Raw genomic sequence first — 19,295 nt, forward strand, 5'->3', positions numbered from 1 at the left:
ACAGTGGCTGCAATTCTGATGCCTCAACCTTTAAAGGCAACACAAGGGGGCAGATTAATCTGAGAAGACAACATAGAGATACAATGTACATGTTTTAACTTGTCTGATTCTAAGCTGTTGGCCTTGGCAAATCACTATCATTGCTTGATTTCACGGGGCAAAACTTAGTTCAAACACTCAAACATCAAGAAAACACTAACAGTCCCTTTAAATATAGATTTTCAATTTAATTCTTTGTGTATTAAGGAATAATGCCCCTGTTTAAAAATTCTAAGATTTTTAATTTTATGTATTTTGGCTTTCGACCTCAGTGCCCCTAGTTTTGGAAGTTTTCAGTTATGGATTTTGTTGTTGAATTACAAGTATGACTTGTTCATTATTACAGTACCAATTTCCAATACCCGAGAGTCAGCCGTTGCCATGGTGTCAAGTGGCAGAGATGTTACAAGCTAAAATGCAGAAATTGTGCCCCACACGGCTCACAGCAGAAAATATCAACCACCTTAAAACTAGACTATTTGGTAAGCATAATGTCTAACTTTACTATGGGTAACTCTTTTGTTAGAATTGATACAGAATAACACTTTCTTAAGTTTAATTTTATTTGGATATTTAAGCTTTATTTTTGCTAAAAATTTATTTAGCTTATATCGGTGTGTTCTAAATTGAATTTTTAAAGAAAACAGGCTATAGTTAGTTCCTATAAAAGGATCTTAACCAATGGTCTTGACCCGCGTGGGTCAGGTTAGAGCGCTAGCATTTCACAATAGTTGTCAAAGTGAAATCTGGAAACGTTAAAGAACATGTCAAATGAATGACTTAGGCTTGTTTCAATCATATGATATCCACAATATCTGTTATTTTAACTTCAAGGGTTTGTTCAAGTCACCTGACTTGTTTAAAAACTATTTGATGATTCTATTGGCGGATAAATTTTGTTCAACATATATAAATATATTTACGCTTCAAACCCTAAATATATAGAATTTAAACAGAAAATCATGTTGAAACTTCAAGAAAAGTCATTTTTCTGTGATTTGAGTACATAGGATCATTTTAATATTTTTGTCATTATTTTGCCTGAATATCCCTTTAATATTTGTGCGTGACTTTAACAAACATCAGCAGAATTTAGGGATGGTAGAAAAGAATACTTTTGTTTTTCTTTCTAATTAATGCATACTGTTTTTAAGTGTTTTATATGATCACTTTTCATTATTATGGAAGCACATATTTTAAGTGATTGATATATTTTTGAAAAAAAAAATGTACTTATCTAAAATATTACGATTACCTGTTTTTCAGGTAAAAGTGATGTGCATGATGAGGAACTTGTTACATTGAAGAAATTTTGTTTCGTAAGTATAATTTGAGCAGTGCCACGACAAAACCAACATAGTGCGTTTGCAACCAGCATGGATCCAGACCAACCTGCGCATCCGCGCAGTCTGATCAGGATCCATGCTGTTCGCTATCAGTTTCTGTACTTGTAATAGGGTTGGTAAGCGAACAGCATGGATCCTGATCAGACTGCGCAGATGTGCAGGCTGCTCTGGATCCATGCTGGTCGCAAACCCATTATGTTGGTTTTGTCATGACGCGGCTCAATTTTTATGAAGTTTTATTGATGAGTAATAGACAGAATTGTTTTTGTCTCAGTTTAACAGCTTTTCAGGTGTATTCCTAGAGACATCTGGAAAATCATTATAATTTCTGAATTTTGTATAAGTTCTTACCTGTTTATCTGCAAGTATTTTGTGGCCGTACATTTGTGGAAAAAGAGTGGAGTAATGGTAGAGCTATTTCAGAGTCTACCAGGTTTTCATATGAAATTCATATCACACTCCATCTAGCTTCATTTTCATTTTCAGAGTCCACAAGGCTCATATCAAATCCAAATCGCACTCCATCTAGCCTCGTTTTTATTTTTTGACAGTTCAAGATCAATATCCGATCCGTGTTGAAATTGAAGTATCAAAGTTCCATCAAAATGTCAGAATTTGGTGACATGGCTTAGAAAAGTCTTGATTCTATTGGAATAGTTCAGAGCTGTAAAACCAGTATTTCAGACTCGGCAAGCTTCTTATCCAATATAGGTTTGACAGCTGTGTACTTAAGTCCAGTAGAATTCAGTATTGTACTCAACAGTGTATGATAACCTAATATTATTGGCTTGAATCTTATCAATTAAGTATCATTTCATTTTACCACTATAAAACCTTATCAAATTAGTATTGTACCTCTATCTAGCCTTGTTTTCATTTTCCTAGTCAGAAGAACTCATATCAAATCCCTGTATAAAAGTAACTTAAAAAATAAATGGTGTGAAATTTAGGTCATTATCTGCAAAATATGTATTTGACTTGGCTAGCGCCTCATCTAATATAGATTTGACAGCTTTGTACTCCTCCAATAAAATTCATCAGTACTGTAATCAACTAGACAGTGGCAGAGGCCAATATAGGTTTTGTTGCATTGTGTGAGTCCAATAGAATCAGTATGGTACTTAGCAATGTTTAATGTACTCTTGATTTCACACCAAAACATTAGATTAGGAAAAGCACAGTGAAAAATAACAGTGTTTTGGTATTCTGATATAGATACATCTACTAAGAGTACAATATGGGTTTGATATAGACTGTTTGGACTCGGAAAATGAAACTGAGACTTGATGGAGAAAAGTACAAATGTATGCATTTGATACTTATTTTTTGGACTTTGGGAATGAAATTTGGCTAAATTGATTAGATTGGATTTAATAATCATTTATACATGTATAAGAACATTACTTAGTGCAATATCTGGAAAATCTTTAGTCACATTTTTTAAAGGTGTGAAATAAATATATTTTTTTACAATGGCGTTTTTTTCAGGATAAACTAGAGAAGACAGACAGTAATGATGACAACACACAACTAACTTTCTCATTTTGGAAATGGTTTATAGGAATATATAATCTCCTTGATAAATATCTCCTCAACTTCTGGAAAGATGGGTGAGCTGATTATTGTATTGCATAGACATTTTCTTTAAATAATATAATATTATCATAGGATTATTACAGCTTTTTCACTCCTGTATCAGTTAAGAAGATATATGTAACAATGGCTATTCTTAGGATTTAATCAATGAATTATAAAACTTGTAATGTCATACTTGTGAGAATCTATATATATCTGATTATGAGGATTTATTGTACCCTGGAGAATCCAATATGTATCTCATTATGAGGATTTATTGTACTCTGGAGAATCCAATATGTTTACCAGGCCTCGACATTAGCGGTGGTCCGTTGGTCCGAGACCACCTGATTTTGGCAAGGACCACCTAATTTTAAAAGCCACTGGTCCGTCTGACCACTTGATTTTTCTGCTTGGTGCAAGGCTCATTTGGGAGAATGGCGATTTTGTCAAAAACATGTTACTATATATTTTTTGTTTAAAATCTTTTGTCTGTTACATGTATATGGTTCGTTAACCTCTGATTAGTTAAAGATGCTTTGAAGTCACCAATAACTTTCATTTTATGTCGCTTAAAGTTTGTTTATGCAAGTTGAAAGAGTTAAGAATTTGTGATATTAATTTAGGTAGAAAATTCATTCTAATTATGCTAGGTATTATGATATTGTATGGGATATCAGTTCAGATAGTTGAATAATTGCATCAAGCGAATGGAAATGGAAAAATATATCTAGTAATTTAACTAATTTAATCTAATATTTTAATTTAATCTAGTAATTTAATTTAATGATAAGAGATCCATTTCTTCCAGAGTAAAAATTACTTTAAAAGGTTAAATATACTCAATGTAAAAAAAAAAATCAACCAACAAGTAACAGGGAGGTAAAAATTCTGTATTCATAATAAAAATGTCAAAAAATAAGCTTAACTATAGTTATATATAACGTCGGTATTATTTTTATATCCTTTAGATATTTTCTTGTTTTCAAAGACAAGAATCAGATAATTAGTTTGATTAAAAATCTATCAAATATACTAATCATGAATATAAGACATACCAAGCACCAGCAATGTATATTTGAATATCAGTAATTAAATATCAAACACATATGGTTTCACTATTCTCTAACTTGTGTTGAGAGAGGACTCACTTTTTGTAAAAAGTAAGCATAAATACGAGCCCGGTTGGTGTATTTTTGAATGAGATAAAAATAAAAACAACACCACGATGAAATACCAAAAAATATATGTTTTCTAAGGTTAATAATACATCTTTGTCATCAATTTTAAGCATATTTTTCTAAATTTGCAGTAAAATGATATAATAATGATTATTGACCACCTGGCTTATGGAAGGACCACCTAGATTTCAAATCTAGTGGTCCGGCTTACCATCTGCTTAAAAAGTTAGTGTCGAGGCCTGGTTTCTCATTATGAGGATTTATTGTACTCTGGAGAATCCAATATGTTTCTCATTATGAGGATTTATTGTACTCTGGAGAATCCAATATGTTTCTCATTATGAGGATTTAGTGTACTTGGGAGTATCAGTTATGTATCTAATTTTGAGGATTTATTGTACTCTTTTTTTTCAGATTAATCCTGGGTTTCATCAGTAAGGAGGATGCAAAAGAGAAGTTAAAGAGGTGTAAGAATGGAAGATCTGGTACATTCTTGTTGAGATTCTCTGACCAGAATATAACTGACAGTCAGGGAGTGAAGAGTGTGTTTGGTCATCTAACGGCATGTGTACTCATTATAAAAGAGGATATTACAGGTAAACTAATTGTATTTTTAGGGTTACAGTTCTGAAAATACTGTTTTTGTTCATTTCGTTTAACAGACTGATAGATAACAGTATTTCATAGATAAAATTCCATGTTTTTAAGTTACTTATGTTGACTTATGTTATGATCATAGGGAGAATTATGTTAGAATCATAGAGAAACTTGAGACTTATGTTAGGATCATAGGGAGACTTATGTTAGGATCATAGGGAGACTTATGTTTGGATCATAGGGAGACTTACGTTAGGATCATAGGATGGTTTATGTTATGATCATAGGGTGACTTATGTTGGGATCATAGGGTGAGTCATGTTAGGATCATAGGAAGACTTATGTTAGGATCATAGGGAGCCTTATGTTAGGATCATAGGGAGACTGATGTTAGGATCATAGGGAGACTTATGTTAGCATCATAGGGTGACTTATGTTAGGATCATATGATGACTTATGTTAGGATCATAGGTAGACTTATGTTAGGATCATAGGGAGACTTATGTTAGGATCATAGGACAACATATGTTAGGATCATAGGATGGTTTAATTTATGATCATATGGTGACTTATGTTAGGATCACAGGGTAACTTATTTTAGGATGGTTTATGTTATGATCATAGGGTGACTTATGTTAGGATCATAGGGTGATTCTTGTTAGGATCATAGGGTGACTCATGTTAGGATCATAGGGGGACTTATGTTAGGTTGATAGGGTGACTTATGTTAGGATCATAGAGCAGCTAATGTTAGGAGCATAGGGTAACTTATGTTAGGATCATAGGATGGTTTATGTTATGATTATAGGATTGTTTATGTTATGATCATAGGGTGACTTATGTTAGGATCATAGGGAGACTTATGTTAAGATTATAGGGAGATTTATGTTAGGTTGATGGGGTGACTTATGTTAGGATCATAGGGAGACTTATGTTAGGATCATATGGAGACTTATGTTAGGATTATAGGGAGACTTATGTTAGGTTGATAGGGAGACTTATGTTAGGATCATATGGAGACTTATGTTAGGATTATAGGGAGACTTATGTTAGGATCATAGGGAGACTTATGTTAGGATCATAGGGTAACTCATGTTAGGATCATAGGATGGTTTATGTTATATCATTGGGAGACTTATGTTAGGATCATAGGGTGACTTATGTTAGGATCATATGGTGACTCATGTTAGGATCATAGGGCGACTTGTCTTATGTTGACGGCTTGGAATGAGTATGGTACATAAATCAAAGTCCCAATGTTTTTTTACGCAGTCCTCGATCTGAAAAATGTGCCCAGAGAATTTTAAACTTTGCTGTAGAAAATCCAGCAGAACTTTGTTTTTAAATTTTTATATTGATATTAAGGGTATTGCTTTACAGTGTAGAACAGCAGACAAATAAGAACATTCACGGCCAATTTATTCTCAGATATTAAGTATTAGATCATTTCATTCACTTTCATTTATAATTCACATGAAAATTGGCTGTATCCAGGAAATTGGCTAAATCCAGAATATTGTACGGATCCAGAAAATTGTCTGGATCCAGAAAATTAGCTGGAGTTTGATTTGAAGTAACTCTAATTATTGAAGCAATCAAGTTAGAATCTTTAATACTGTATTAAACTAAAATTAACAGATGGACGTAAGAAAAAGAAGATTTATGACATGGACGTAGCTGGACATAAAAAACTGAAGGAGAAAAATCTCGCCAACATTTTGAAGGCAACACAAGAGGTGAAATCTGGCAAGATTTATCAATATCTTTATCCAGGAGACAAAACAAGGGAGGAAACTTTTGATAAATACTGTGACAAAGGTAAAAGAGATTATTCCCCTTTATTTATTTTTGTTAATTGGGGGAGTTGTTGGTGAGCATTGTGTATTAGTAAAAATAAGGATCATAATTCTGAATATGTATTGATTTGATGGTAAAGACATGAAAGAATACTCAATAAATATGTTGATTTGTGTTCAGTTTTAAGTGAAAATAAATGTAAAGTAAATGAATACCTATTAACCTAAACTGCTGGAAGCTTAAGTGATAAGCTTTGCCACTAGTATAGAACAAGTCCACTCCAGACTGGATTATCATACAGTTTGACCAGACTAAACTGTTGTTAGCTCAGTTCTTATATTTTGAAATAGAAGTCCCTTAAACTTTGAAATGATTCTTCACAATTCAAAGTAAGGCACGTTTGTTACACAACTTTAGCAGATGGCTTCAAATATATATTCTCTGTTGTATTATATAGATGCAGTGGTGGCCGGATACACTGGAATTAGAGATGCTTTCGTTGTACATCTAGACCAGCAGTTTGCGTAAGAAGTTTCTTTTATATAATTGTTCATTGTCTGTTTACTATTTTCAAGGGAGGTAATATAACAGTCTTATATCACAGTATTTTGCCACTCATTGCTGATGGGTTTAAATCTTGTTACGTTAAATGAACGACTTCATGTAAGGAGAATATCCATTAAGATAGTGGAATTTCTGCTTGCTGACAAAGTTATATAAAAAGGCAGCCTATTAGGCTCTTTCTAGACCATTTTTCAGCTCAATAGTTATTATATTTTAAAATGCAAGTTTAAAATGCAATGAAGAATATTCAAGGGAATCTGTTGGTGTTTTGTTAAGATTGTTGACTTCAAACCACTTGCCCCTCACCACTGTGTGTTGGAAATCCAGGCCAGGACTTTGGATTCTTTCATGTGAAGAAGTTTGTCAAGAAAATTAATAAATGTACTTATTCTTTTGTTTTGAATGTCAGGTTGGATATATATCTTATCTTTTAAATGTATAAAATGTTTCACCAAACATACACATACGCAAAGAAATATAAACGTAACCCAATAAAATGGGAAAAACTTTTGAAGGAATTTTACCAAAAAAAGAATACACATTTATCTCGACATCTACATCTTGTATAAGAATTTCTTTTTACTTTCATTATGTGTATATGCAATATGTATTTTTTTCCACAGTGCTCTGGAGATAACTTGTGGCAAGCATGCACGTTCACCGTCTGTGGATTCTGGGATAGAGACGGTAGATTTGTCCTCACCTCTCAACAGTTCACTCAGCTTCAGTGGACCAACATTTAATGGTGCGTAATGATATAATTCATAGTTTCTTACCTACTGATACAAGAAAAACAACATGATATATAAGTTATATAACTGTGCGATCTAATATTTCCTGTTATTTCCTTTATTTTTCACTTTGAATATAGGACTTTGGTATTGGTTTATACAGAATTTATTTTAGTTCGATTGTGTAGGGAGCTATAAGCTTAAAGACACACTTTTGAATCCATTCCTGGAACCAACCAGTACTGAGCATTGAGTGTATAGTTTCTTGCTCAAGGAAACAACGACTTGCCCATGACTGGGTTTGAACCCATGCGGCTAGCGATCATTATATTACTAGTCCGACGCATTAACCACTCGGCCATGCTCTGGTATTGTTAACCTTTTCTGACAAGTTGGACATATCTTAAATTTCTGCTAACTACTTCATTTATTTTATGATACGTTCCATTTCTGTGGTAGGTAGATACCTTTAATGGACTTTTAACTTTGAAGGGAGTTAGGTATCACTGGGATCAAGGTCACTGGTGTAAAAAATTAATGTCTTTCATATTAAGAAGGAACATACCATACGTGGTCCTACAACTTTCAATTGTGTTTGGGGTCACTGGATTCAAGGTCAATATCTCACATTTGTCTATATATGATTAACTTTTATGTTTAAGTTATTCATCAACTTCATCAAATAGCATTGACATGCCCACTGACATTTTTTTTTACAATAACAAAATATCATGACTGTTAAGTTGTATTATTGTGTAAGCAATCTTTCCTTTCGTAACTTAGTGAATGGATAAACCAGTACTTGGAAAATGTTTTACTGACAAGGGCCCAGGTCATGTGTGTTTACCAAACACGTCTTTTTGTCCAGAGCATAACATAGGTCAGTATAATTTACTGACATGAAACTTCATCATACCTTCTTGATCATCTTAATATTCAACATTGCTGACAAAGCAGTACAGAGGTCTTTTAGCCAGTTTAATCCCTTATATTTTAGTTGATAAGGTTTAGTTACTGTTAACCTTAGGAAGATCCAAATATGAAACTAAATCTATTTTGATAACAATCACATGACCAAAATATACCTGATGAAAACATGCAAGAGTCAAAAATAGTCAAAAATGTTAGTTAACATAAAAAACAAACCTTTATTAGTTTACATAAAAAACAGACCTTAAAACTTATTAAGTGTTTGAAATTATTTTTGTCCAATAGAATTGCAGTATTTCATATGAATCATAACACATTTACACATCAGTTTAATAAACGACAGTTTTATAAAAAATTATTTTCAAACACTAAATTGGTTGCTGTGCCAATTTTATTTTGTAAATGCTGACCAGTACCAAGTGTTGACTTTTTGACCCAGTTTAATAATATTTCATAAAGTAATAAATGTTGTTAAAATTCTTTTCTTTAAAGCTGCAAAGATAAAGAGACCAAGAGTTAGTGTGAGTCACCCAACCATAGCAAAGATCTTACAACAAGGTCAGTCTGTTGACAGTTATCCTCAACAAGGAAGCTCATTTGCTATGCCAAGTCCAGTTCACATTGGTCAAAGTCCATATTATCATGGTCAGAGCCCGGCTCATCAAGTAGCGAGTCCAAGTTATCCTCACACGCCAAGCCCAGCTTTCTCAAGTGCCAGTTACTCTCAAGATACTATTGGTTCCCCTTTCCAAACTCACTCAGCTGGGCACCAGCAACAAGATACATCTGAGCATGGCTCTCTAAGATTGAGTTCACTACCAACAGTTGTGGCAGACTTATATCCTACAGAAAAAGCTACCACAAACCCTATGGGTTCACCTATGCTGGGAACCAACTTAACCTGCCACAATGATTCTCATTCAGCAAACAAATCTCCACAGCGAATCAGTTATGAGCCCCAGCAAATAGTTATCGAAGATGGAGATTGTCACATGTCAATAGTCTCGTATGAATCAGGCTCTTCTGAAGTTGTAGTACAACAGCAAAGTGACCATAGTTCCATGGAAAGCACAAGCAGCTGCCATTCCTCACTTTCCAACAGTCAGCTAAACAATGGGGTTGCACTATCACAAATTGAGAATCCCTACATGGAACCTTTAGGTAATAATATGTTCCGATTACGAGAACCTGTGAGATCAACGTTACCCAACAGCCAGCAAGAGATCTATATGGGTCTTCAGAACAATCCAGATTTGGCTCAGATCATGGCTGTATTAAATACACAACCACCTGACATTATCAGAAGTCTGCAAACGTATTTAGAACAGAATGTTACCCCTGCTGCTCATACTGACAGCCCTCAGGTGACCACAGGAGTTGACCTGGTGACAACTGGTAATGTGGTCATGGCAAGTACCAGTACACCAACTATGAGCTATTCTGGAAGTATGTCTGATGCATTCAATTTCAGGTAATTTTCTACATTACAATCCTATTGCTTTAAAATTTAATTCTGAATTCCATTTCACACTTCTTCATTTAGTTTAGTTTATAAACATTTATTTTAGTTTGATTGTGTTGGAAGCTCAATCATTAGCTTATTGAAACACTTCCGAATCCGTTCCTGGAACCAACCAGTACTAAGCAGCGAATGTAAAGTTTCTTGTTCAAGGAAACAATGACTCACCCCTGAAAGGGTTTGAACCTGAACGTGCAACTACCCTTAGATTACTAGTACAACACGTTAACCACTCTGCCATGCTGCCACATAGTATATCTTCATTTGTAATTGTCTAAAAGAAGTGTAGAATGTATGAAACAGTCTCTTAAAAGACAACAAAAAAACAAAGTTTTTAGGATATGTAAAATTTGAATTTGTATATACATGTATGTTGTCAGCCACAGAGATGTTTTGTTTATTGCAGTCCTACTGAAATAGCAGAAGGAGAGGAAATGAACAGTGGAACGATTGATACAAGTGTATTTGCCTCAGTTGATTCGAGCAGTGGGGGAATTACGACCTGACCTACTTAAATCTATTTTTATCTTCAGCAGATTTACCAGGCACAGGAGGATATACAAACCGTCCTGCTTACCTTTATATCCTCAGTCTATTCAAGTAGTTCGCGGTTTTATTACCTGACCTACTTATATATACATGTATATTTTTAGTACTGATATATGTATATTGTTATCCCCCACCGAAAGGCGGTGGGGGATATAGAAATAGTCTCCGTCCGTCCATACTTCCGTCCGACATTTTTGTCCAGAGCATATCTCAAAAAGTATTTGAGGTATCAACTTGAAACTTCATAGGTGGATAGGAGTGCAGTGCAGAAGAATGATAACTCTACCCTGCATAATTTTTGAGTAATTGCCCTTTGTTATTTTTCAAACTTAATTTTTGTCCAGAGCATATCTCAAAAAGCCTTTGAGATATCAACATGAAACTTCATAGGTGGATAGATCTCACTCAGGAGATGTGCAGTGCACAAGAATGATAACTCTACCCTTCATGATTTTTGAGTTATTGCCCTTTGTTATTTTTCATACTTAATTTTTCACCTAAGTGGAGCTTAACTCAAAAAGTCATTGAGATGTCAATGGTGGATTTATCTTATTGAGGAGGAATGCGGTGCTCAAGAATGATAACTCTACTTTTTATAATTTTTGAGTGATTACTCTTTGTTATTTTTCATACTTTTTGTCCCGGAGCTTATCTTAAAAAGTGTTAGAGGTATCAACTTGAAACTTCATTTGTGAATAAATCTCATTGAGGAGTCTAGTTATTGCCCTATATTTTTAAGCCATCAGTATTCATATAGGTTTCAAATCTGTTATCACTTCAGCATCAGTTTTCATTACCAAAAGACCTCTTAAAATTGAATTATTCTGCTCTACTACATATATATTCTTCCAATGAGCAAACACATTTGGCGGGGGATAGCCATGTTATAACATGGCTCTTGTTAGTTTAGTAATAGAAAGATTTTTGTCAAGTTATATGGGCCTATGTAAATGATTGTTTACGCATAAAATCGAAGCTGCTGAGTGGCTAGCCGGGTTATACATGTATTTCAAACTGTGTTTAAATATGTATCACAATAATCTATTATAAAATCTTTTATATACAATTTATAATATAGCAAGCTTGCTTTATTAGAGAAAAAGAGAAATTGCTTCATGAAATGTCAGCTGTCATGTTCAACAGTAAGAGCATGTACTTCAATTGAGTTTTTTATCATTAAATTTCCGTGAGATGTCAGTAAACCATTAGAAGCTGAAAGAAATACATATACTCAATGTAAAAGTTATTAAGCAGATGTTAAAGAAAACCATTTAATGCGTCAGCATTATTATCACACTTGATGGCTATTCATACTTGTGTTACACTGTAGCAAATGCTTTGAAATGTTTTGTGTGCATTTGCACATGCTCACTGTCCCATTTTGTGTCCTGCAGGACGGACTTACCGGTGATCTGTGTTGCTGGTTTGTGTTAGGGGAATGTTGCTGTTGATTTTGTTTCATATTTTTGTTTCAGTATTTTTGTGATATTATGTTTGGTTACATTCCATAATTATAGCTTCAAACATTTTAAAAACACTATTAATAATTTAGACCAACATCGAATGAAAAAAGTAATTGTTCGTTTTGATATTTATTTCTTCATCTGCTTATCAATATGATTTATATTCTGTAGATTATGTACAAAAAAAAGAAACTATATTTTGTAGGAGTGCTCTTTACTATTATAATATTCTTCTTCTGATGTGTTTGACTTTAGAAATAAGTAAAGTCAAGCTTGACCCCTGCTCTTGTTTAAGTGCTTCACTTGAACAATCTAAGAATTAAAATTTTTATGTTTTTAATGTTGTTCTTTTTACAACAGTTGAGCTCCTGTAATAGATTACTGAAATATAACAATATGGAAATTTACAGGTAATTTCTTATTTTTCATGAAAAAATTAATTTCACTGAAGTCAACGCATATTTGTTAAATTTGTTTTAGTAGATGCAAATCTCTCCAAAAGACTTGAATCAGTATCCCAATCTATGTCTCTTTTAATAAAAATATTAGGATAAAATGAAAATAACATCTAATTTAGTATTACATTCAACACAACTAAACTCTGTAATTTTGTATAGTTAAAGAAATGTCAGGCTAGGAAAATACCTTTAATTAAGTAGGAAAATATGGCAAAAATGTAAACTTATGGTTTATATGAACTTTATATGGACCTACGTACAAAAAATATTGTCACATTGATGTAGCTTTTAGATTTTAGATGACTTTTTGTTTATAAAATATTATATATTTTTACCTTTCTACAATGGTTGTATTTAAAGCTATTGCAGTGCTATAATGATGATTAAGTGCTACAAAAGCAAAAGTAATATATTTGTTTATGTTCCTTTATTTTGGCAACAGCTCATGTTGTATTTTTTGTATACACCCAACAAATTCTTTGGGATGATTTATAGTAAGACGTTGTCTATATGTCCGTATGGCCGTAGACAATTGATTTTAACTGGATAACTTGTGAAAGATATCAATGATTATGCTTATATACGACATGTAATTATGTTATATCAAAAGACAGGCTAAGATTCATTTTTTCGCTGCAATTATCTTATTAGAAATTGATAGCAAAATTTCTGTGTGATTTTTAGTAGCATTACAGTACTTTTGAAAAAATTCAATGCTTCTGTTTATTTTTGGCATGCAAGTATGTTACATCAAAACTCAATTGAAATCTGCTTTTTTGTAGCTATTAAATCATTGGTGATAGAACTACATGTATGTTACATTTTATGATTTTAAACCATTAATCGTCAAAGGATAACGTTTGAAAAATTTCAATTCTTGTGTTGATATTTAGCGGTAAGAACATTATATAAAAACAAGACTTGAGCTGGTGCCTGTTTAGAGTCTAGCCTGACTGTATAAATTTGAAACATGGGTGTGCTCTTGTCTAATTACAACTTTAGGCAAGTTATTAAAATGCTTCTAAAACTTCAAGGTTTAAAAGTTAATGATGCCAAATGCAATAAAACAAAACTGAGGAACAGGCGCACCGTTTTTGTTGTTGTTTTTTTGGTCTAGATTGACTGTGATAAAAAGATGTATACAAATGTATATAGTTTAGTTAATAGGAGGGTTTGAGTGCAATTTTCCTTGAATATTGTTTCTGTTTTTATCAGATTTGTAGGCATTACTTTTTTCATGTTTTGTTTCATGTTTTATATATTCTATATTATTATATGTATTATGTTGTTTTTTGTGTGTGTGTTTTTATACTTTCGTTTTGATTTACTGTCAGGTCAAATATGAAATTAGATTTTTTTTGTTACAAAAAAAAATGACTCATCTTTTGTAAAAGTGCTCTTTACTGTAAAATTCTTCTAAATGACTTATGTTTTGTATAAGTACTCATTAGTGTAAAATTCTTCTAAATGACTTATGTTTTGTAAAAGTACTCTTTACTGTTAAATTCTTCTAAATGACTTATGTTTTGTAAAAGTACTCTTTACTGTAAAATTCTTCTAAATGACTTATGTTTTGTAAAAGTTTCTACTGTAAAATTCTTCTAAATGACTTACGTTTTGTAAAAGTACTCATTAGTGTAAAATTCTTCTAAATGACTTATTTTTTGTAAAAGACCTCTTTACTGTTAAATTCTTCTAAATGACTTATGTTTTGTAAAAGTATTCTTTACTGTAAAATTCTTCTAAATGACTTATGTTTTGTAAAAGTTTTCTTTACTGTAAAATTCTTCTAAATGACTTATGTTTTGTTAAAGTACTCTTTACTGTTAAATTCTTCCTCTGATGTGTTTGACTTTAGAAATAAGAAAATATCGAGCGTGACCCCGTTCTTGTTTAAGTGCTGCTTCCCTTGATCAATGTGAGAATTTCAATGTTTATGTTTTAAGGCTTTTTGACTTCAGTTGAGCTCCTGTAACCAATTACTGAAATAATATAACATGCGAATTACATGTAGTTATATTTGATATCCTATGGATTATGAAAAAAATTAATTTCACTGACGTCAATGCATATTTAATTGAAGAGGAATAGTTTATATATATATAACGAATAAATGGAATTTTCAGCAAAAGCTCCTTCTTTAGTGAAAACGAATCTGATTACTTTGCAGGTTTATTACTTATGCTTTCTGTTCTGTTTTTTTGTTGTTGTTTTTTACATTTTTTAAAACATGTTTTTTATAATTGCTTGTATCATAGTTTGGAGACATTTTTATTGAAAATATGTCAAAGAGTTAAATCGTTTACCAATAACTGCACAGAGCATTAACTGGAGTGCAGATGTCAGTTACTCGCACTCCAGTTACGGCACTATCTGCTGGGGATAAAAAATAAAGCATGCTCGTTGATTGGCTAAACTATTTTTGGGGTTTCATATTGTGACAACAGAGAAAGTGCTTTTTGCTTTTGCCTGTGATACAAAAGAGAAAGACCATCAAAACTCTTGGCAATTTGATAAAATAAGCCTGCTTGTACAAATCAGATAGTCTCGTGCTTGATACTCTTTCTATAACTTGTTTCTAATTTTTTATGTTGATATGATATTATCATGCCTGTTTAGTGAACTAGTGATAATTACGTGTGCCATTTATGTTCATCATACATTAAACAAATATGTAAAATGTTGTATAGCTTAAATTTGTGTAGCTTTATACTGCTGTGCAGTAAATGCTATGATACCGGTGGGTACATGTATATCCGATTTTGTTTTTGGACTTAATTCCTATGCTTCATGATTGTAAATATTCTGTGTGTATAGATTTTAATTGTTTGTATCATGTACAGAATGTTTAGTTTATGCAAGATATTAAATCGGAATATTGAATTACAGGGTTATAAACTTAATTATAACATATGAAAGCATCCTGAATGATTTGGGGATACCAGTATCAAAATTGGAAGTTGGCCAGCTAAAAAATTGCTTGGCCAAACTGCATTAGTGTGAAGGCCAGGGTAACATTAAATTTTGATCCTGTTGAAAATTGAGCCCATGGGTCATTTTTCAACTTTGGGAACTAAACCTGGGTTATGTTTTAAAGTGAGAATTTACTCTGCCAAACATTCAACATTTAATTTTGATCAAAACGATGTTGAGAACTGATCGATCGTAAAATTTTGATCAAAATAGGGGATATTGTACATTTAAGATTGAGTTTTGTTTGTCTTGTAGTAGATGTTTGGTTTGTAATAGAGGAACCCCTGTTAAGAACAGAATCTCTCGCAGGCGTCATTTTACAAGCACATCAATCTTACTTTTCTGAAATGATCAGGGGAAGTAACCGTTGCTGGCACTACACACATAGCAGTTACTTCCCTTGGACATTACTTTACGTCAGTACTGTAATAAGATTGCACATGAGATTGAAAAACATGTAATAGATCCTTATGGTTAATATGCATTCTAAGAAGGGTAGATGGGTTTTAACAAGTGTGATATCTTTTGAGTATTAATAACAGTTGAATACAGTCACTTTCTCGAGTATTAATAACAGTTGAATACAGTCAATTTCACAAGTGAATCCTTGTAAAAGTGGGGAGAATACAACCACATAAGCATGCAATGTAATATTATAGAAGCATAGAGCAGTCCATTATAAAAGTTATTGCTGATTGGCAAAATGTTTTAGCCCTGGGTCCTCTTGAACGAAATAAAGAAATGTTCATCACCTAAAAATCTTAAAGGACTACAGAAATATTACTGTATACATGTATGTATGACCATCGACATATTTCACAATATTATTTAGATCACTTATCAATGTTCAAACATGACCTGCAAATATTTGATCAGTTTTCAACGGGGTCATTGAAAAATTGACCCCATGGTCTGGCAAAGACTAATAAGTTTTTGAACCAGCATATTTAAGGTTATACAACTTTTGCATTGTCAAGGGGCAAGGATTCTGTTTTTTTCTTTACCATTGTTTTTTATCGTAATTTGTGTGTGATATAAATTGATTTAGCATGTAACAATGACACTAGAAAGAATTGTATTATTTTGAACAATCTGACTGCTAAAGTTCAGATCTACTTTTTTTTACATGTAGGAGCGTAATTTAGAGCTGATTTTAATCAGATTGTTATTTTGAATTTCTATTTATTTTTGCCAAACTGACCTGATACTTTGAGTACATATGAGCAGCAAATAATGTAACCTTTGTTGTTGAAACTTATTACTCAATGGCAATTGATCCCGGACATTGATCCCACTGGATGGTCATTTTCATCTCACTGCTGATTCAGAAATGAAGTAGGATCAGTTAGATTTCGGAGAAATTGGTAATACATGTACAGGAAAGTCGGCTAATTAAATATACCTAGGATATGTTAAAAATCAGGGTAAAGAAATGATAAAAAAAATCCATGAAAAAAAAGACGATAATTTCACATTTATTTATTCATTTGATGACATTTATACACTTCGGGATTGTTTAAATTGCTTGTCAACAACAATAAATCTTAAATTTCTTTAATACATGTATTTATTTAGTATTACTCAACAAAACAATGGACCTGTTGTATGATGTACATGAAATGATCGATTGCCTATGTAAATATTGTATTACGAGCACATGTTAATTATTTTCTATGTAATAATAACTGTTTGTTTTTCTTTTCTCTTCAGTTTTATATTAAACAATTTGCAAATTTGCAAAAAAAAAAAAAATCTTCAGTAAATAGCATTCATTATCAGCATCTTTGTGAATCTCTTTTAAATATTGAAATTCACTTGCTCCACAATATTAAAGGTTGTTTTAATATTATGTTCTATTCATTCCATGCTGTTTAATACATCAAATTGACCCTTAAAATATATTAGTGGAATATGAATCAAAGAAAGGTAACTCGTTACAGCTTAAATGTCGTATTACACCTAACAATTGGAACACCTCGACAAATATTCATAATCATTTGTCCTTATCAGACTATTAACAGAAAGTGCCGAGAGGTTGGGATGGTAAATCTAATCTTTTGAACAACTACGACACTTACAAAAAATATGGGTGATCTACGTTAATGCAGAATACATTCCTTCCAAAGTCCCTTCCAAAGTCTGTCAGAAATTACCTTTCTTTCTGTTTGACCAGTTTATTTATTTCTATTTTCATTGTCGTTTTGTGCGTTCTTTAGGGATTCTCTATTTCTCTCTATTTGATGGTATGTATAAACTTTTATACAACAATAAAAAAACATGCAATTTTATCTTATTTTTTCAACTTACCTGAGCACCATATAATTTCTGTGAAGGACATTTATCCCTGAAACAGCCTTTGATATACATCTTGCGGGAAGCTCTGACAAAGCTGTGTGATATGGTGCTGTCCGTTGTATATCTTGGTCTCAGAACCTGGAAATAGTTGTTTTTTGTGAGTTTTTTTTATTTTATGAAGTTCTAAAAGATATTTGTTCATGAGGTACAAGACTTACTTAGGAAACCTCCTCTCTCCCCCCCCCCCCCCCCCCGCCCCCCCCCCCCCCCCCCACACACACACACACCAAAAAAAAAGAGAAGAAAGAAAACAAAATGAAGTAATTGGTTAATGGCGTGTACAGGATATTTAGATAGAAAGGACAGACTAACATGTATCTTAGTCTAGCTAGTGGGCCTTTATTTCAAATTTTGACCGCAGGGTATAGGCGAATGGCTTATGTATTATTCCCGTTAGTTTTAACGTTAATAACGTAACGTACGGACTTTATTTATTTATTAAGATTATATCCCTTATGTAAATATTAATTCGTTTTTTTCCTTATTTCTTAAAAAAGTGTTATTTTTAAAAACACTAAAGTGGTGGAAAATCTAAAGTAAAATTCTTTTCAACAAACGGTCCGTTCTAGCAGAATCAAAAGTTCTTTTCAACAAACGGTCCTTTAATTGTAGCAGCAGATAGGTGGAAAATAAAAAATATATATCAACAAACGGTTCTTCCCAGCAGCAGAATGGTGGAAAATCAAAAGTTCTTTTCAACAAACGGTTATATATCTGGCTGCAAAACATTTTATTCAGACTGAAGTTCTTATGAAATAAACACATGAAATGAATTAGATAATTAATAAATGAAATGACGTAAAATATAACAACTTGTCTTATATAATGTTTCAAATTTTTACTCTACTGTAAATGGACCTATTAAATATGCAAGCTTTCTTTTCTATTTAAACAATTAAGCAACCCGGGCCAGACAGGTAGATCGTCAATGAATTTAATAAAGTTTCACATTGGACGTTAATTCTTTCTTCACAAAATTAAATCTGTCTAAATTGGTTCATCATCTCTGATTCTTTATAATTAGGACTGTACGTATGTAGATATATATATACACGTATATTGTACATGATGAGCCTTTTACAATTAATAAATATATAAAAAAAATGTGTTCACATTGACTCACATGTTTGTTTTACCTCAGTTTAAACCCACGATAAAAATGCTTTATCGATGTAAACAAATAATATTAAGTTGATAAACCAAACATCATTTGTTTAC

General features: G+C 32.4%; 1 protein-coding gene across 2 annotated transcripts in view; it reads left to right on the top strand.

Annotated features, from left to right (window-relative positions):
* LOC132740567 (uncharacterized) overlaps window positions 1-17,501 on the top strand; it is a 32,084-nt gene extending 14,583 nt beyond the window's left edge. For both annotated transcript variants that reach the window (XM_060728490.1, XM_060728491.1), the window contains exons 14-22: window positions 386-521; window positions 1,306-1,358; window positions 2,874-2,995; window positions 4,556-4,737; window positions 6,377-6,556; window positions 6,993-7,059; window positions 7,723-7,844; window positions 9,253-10,231; window positions 10,686-17,501. In XM_060728490.1, coding sequence (XP_060584473.1) covers window positions 386-521; window positions 1,306-1,358; window positions 2,874-2,995; window positions 4,556-4,737; window positions 6,377-6,556; window positions 6,993-7,059; window positions 7,723-7,844; window positions 9,253-10,231; window positions 10,686-10,785 — 1,941 coding nt within the window. In that variant the 3' untranslated portion in view covers window positions 10,786-17,501. The remainder of the gene's footprint in view (window positions 1-385; window positions 522-1,305; window positions 1,359-2,873; window positions 2,996-4,555; window positions 4,738-6,376; window positions 6,557-6,992; window positions 7,060-7,722; window positions 7,845-9,252; window positions 10,232-10,685) is intronic.
* Window positions 17,502-19,295: the final 1,794 nt, after the last annotated feature.

This window comes from Ruditapes philippinarum, unplaced genomic scaffold (assembly GCF_026571515.1).
Source record: "Ruditapes philippinarum isolate M1 unplaced genomic scaffold, ASM2657151v2 ctg6315_1_1_1_1, whole genome shotgun sequence".
Classification (NCBI taxonomy): Eukaryota; Metazoa; Mollusca; class Bivalvia; order Venerida; family Veneridae; genus Ruditapes; species Ruditapes philippinarum.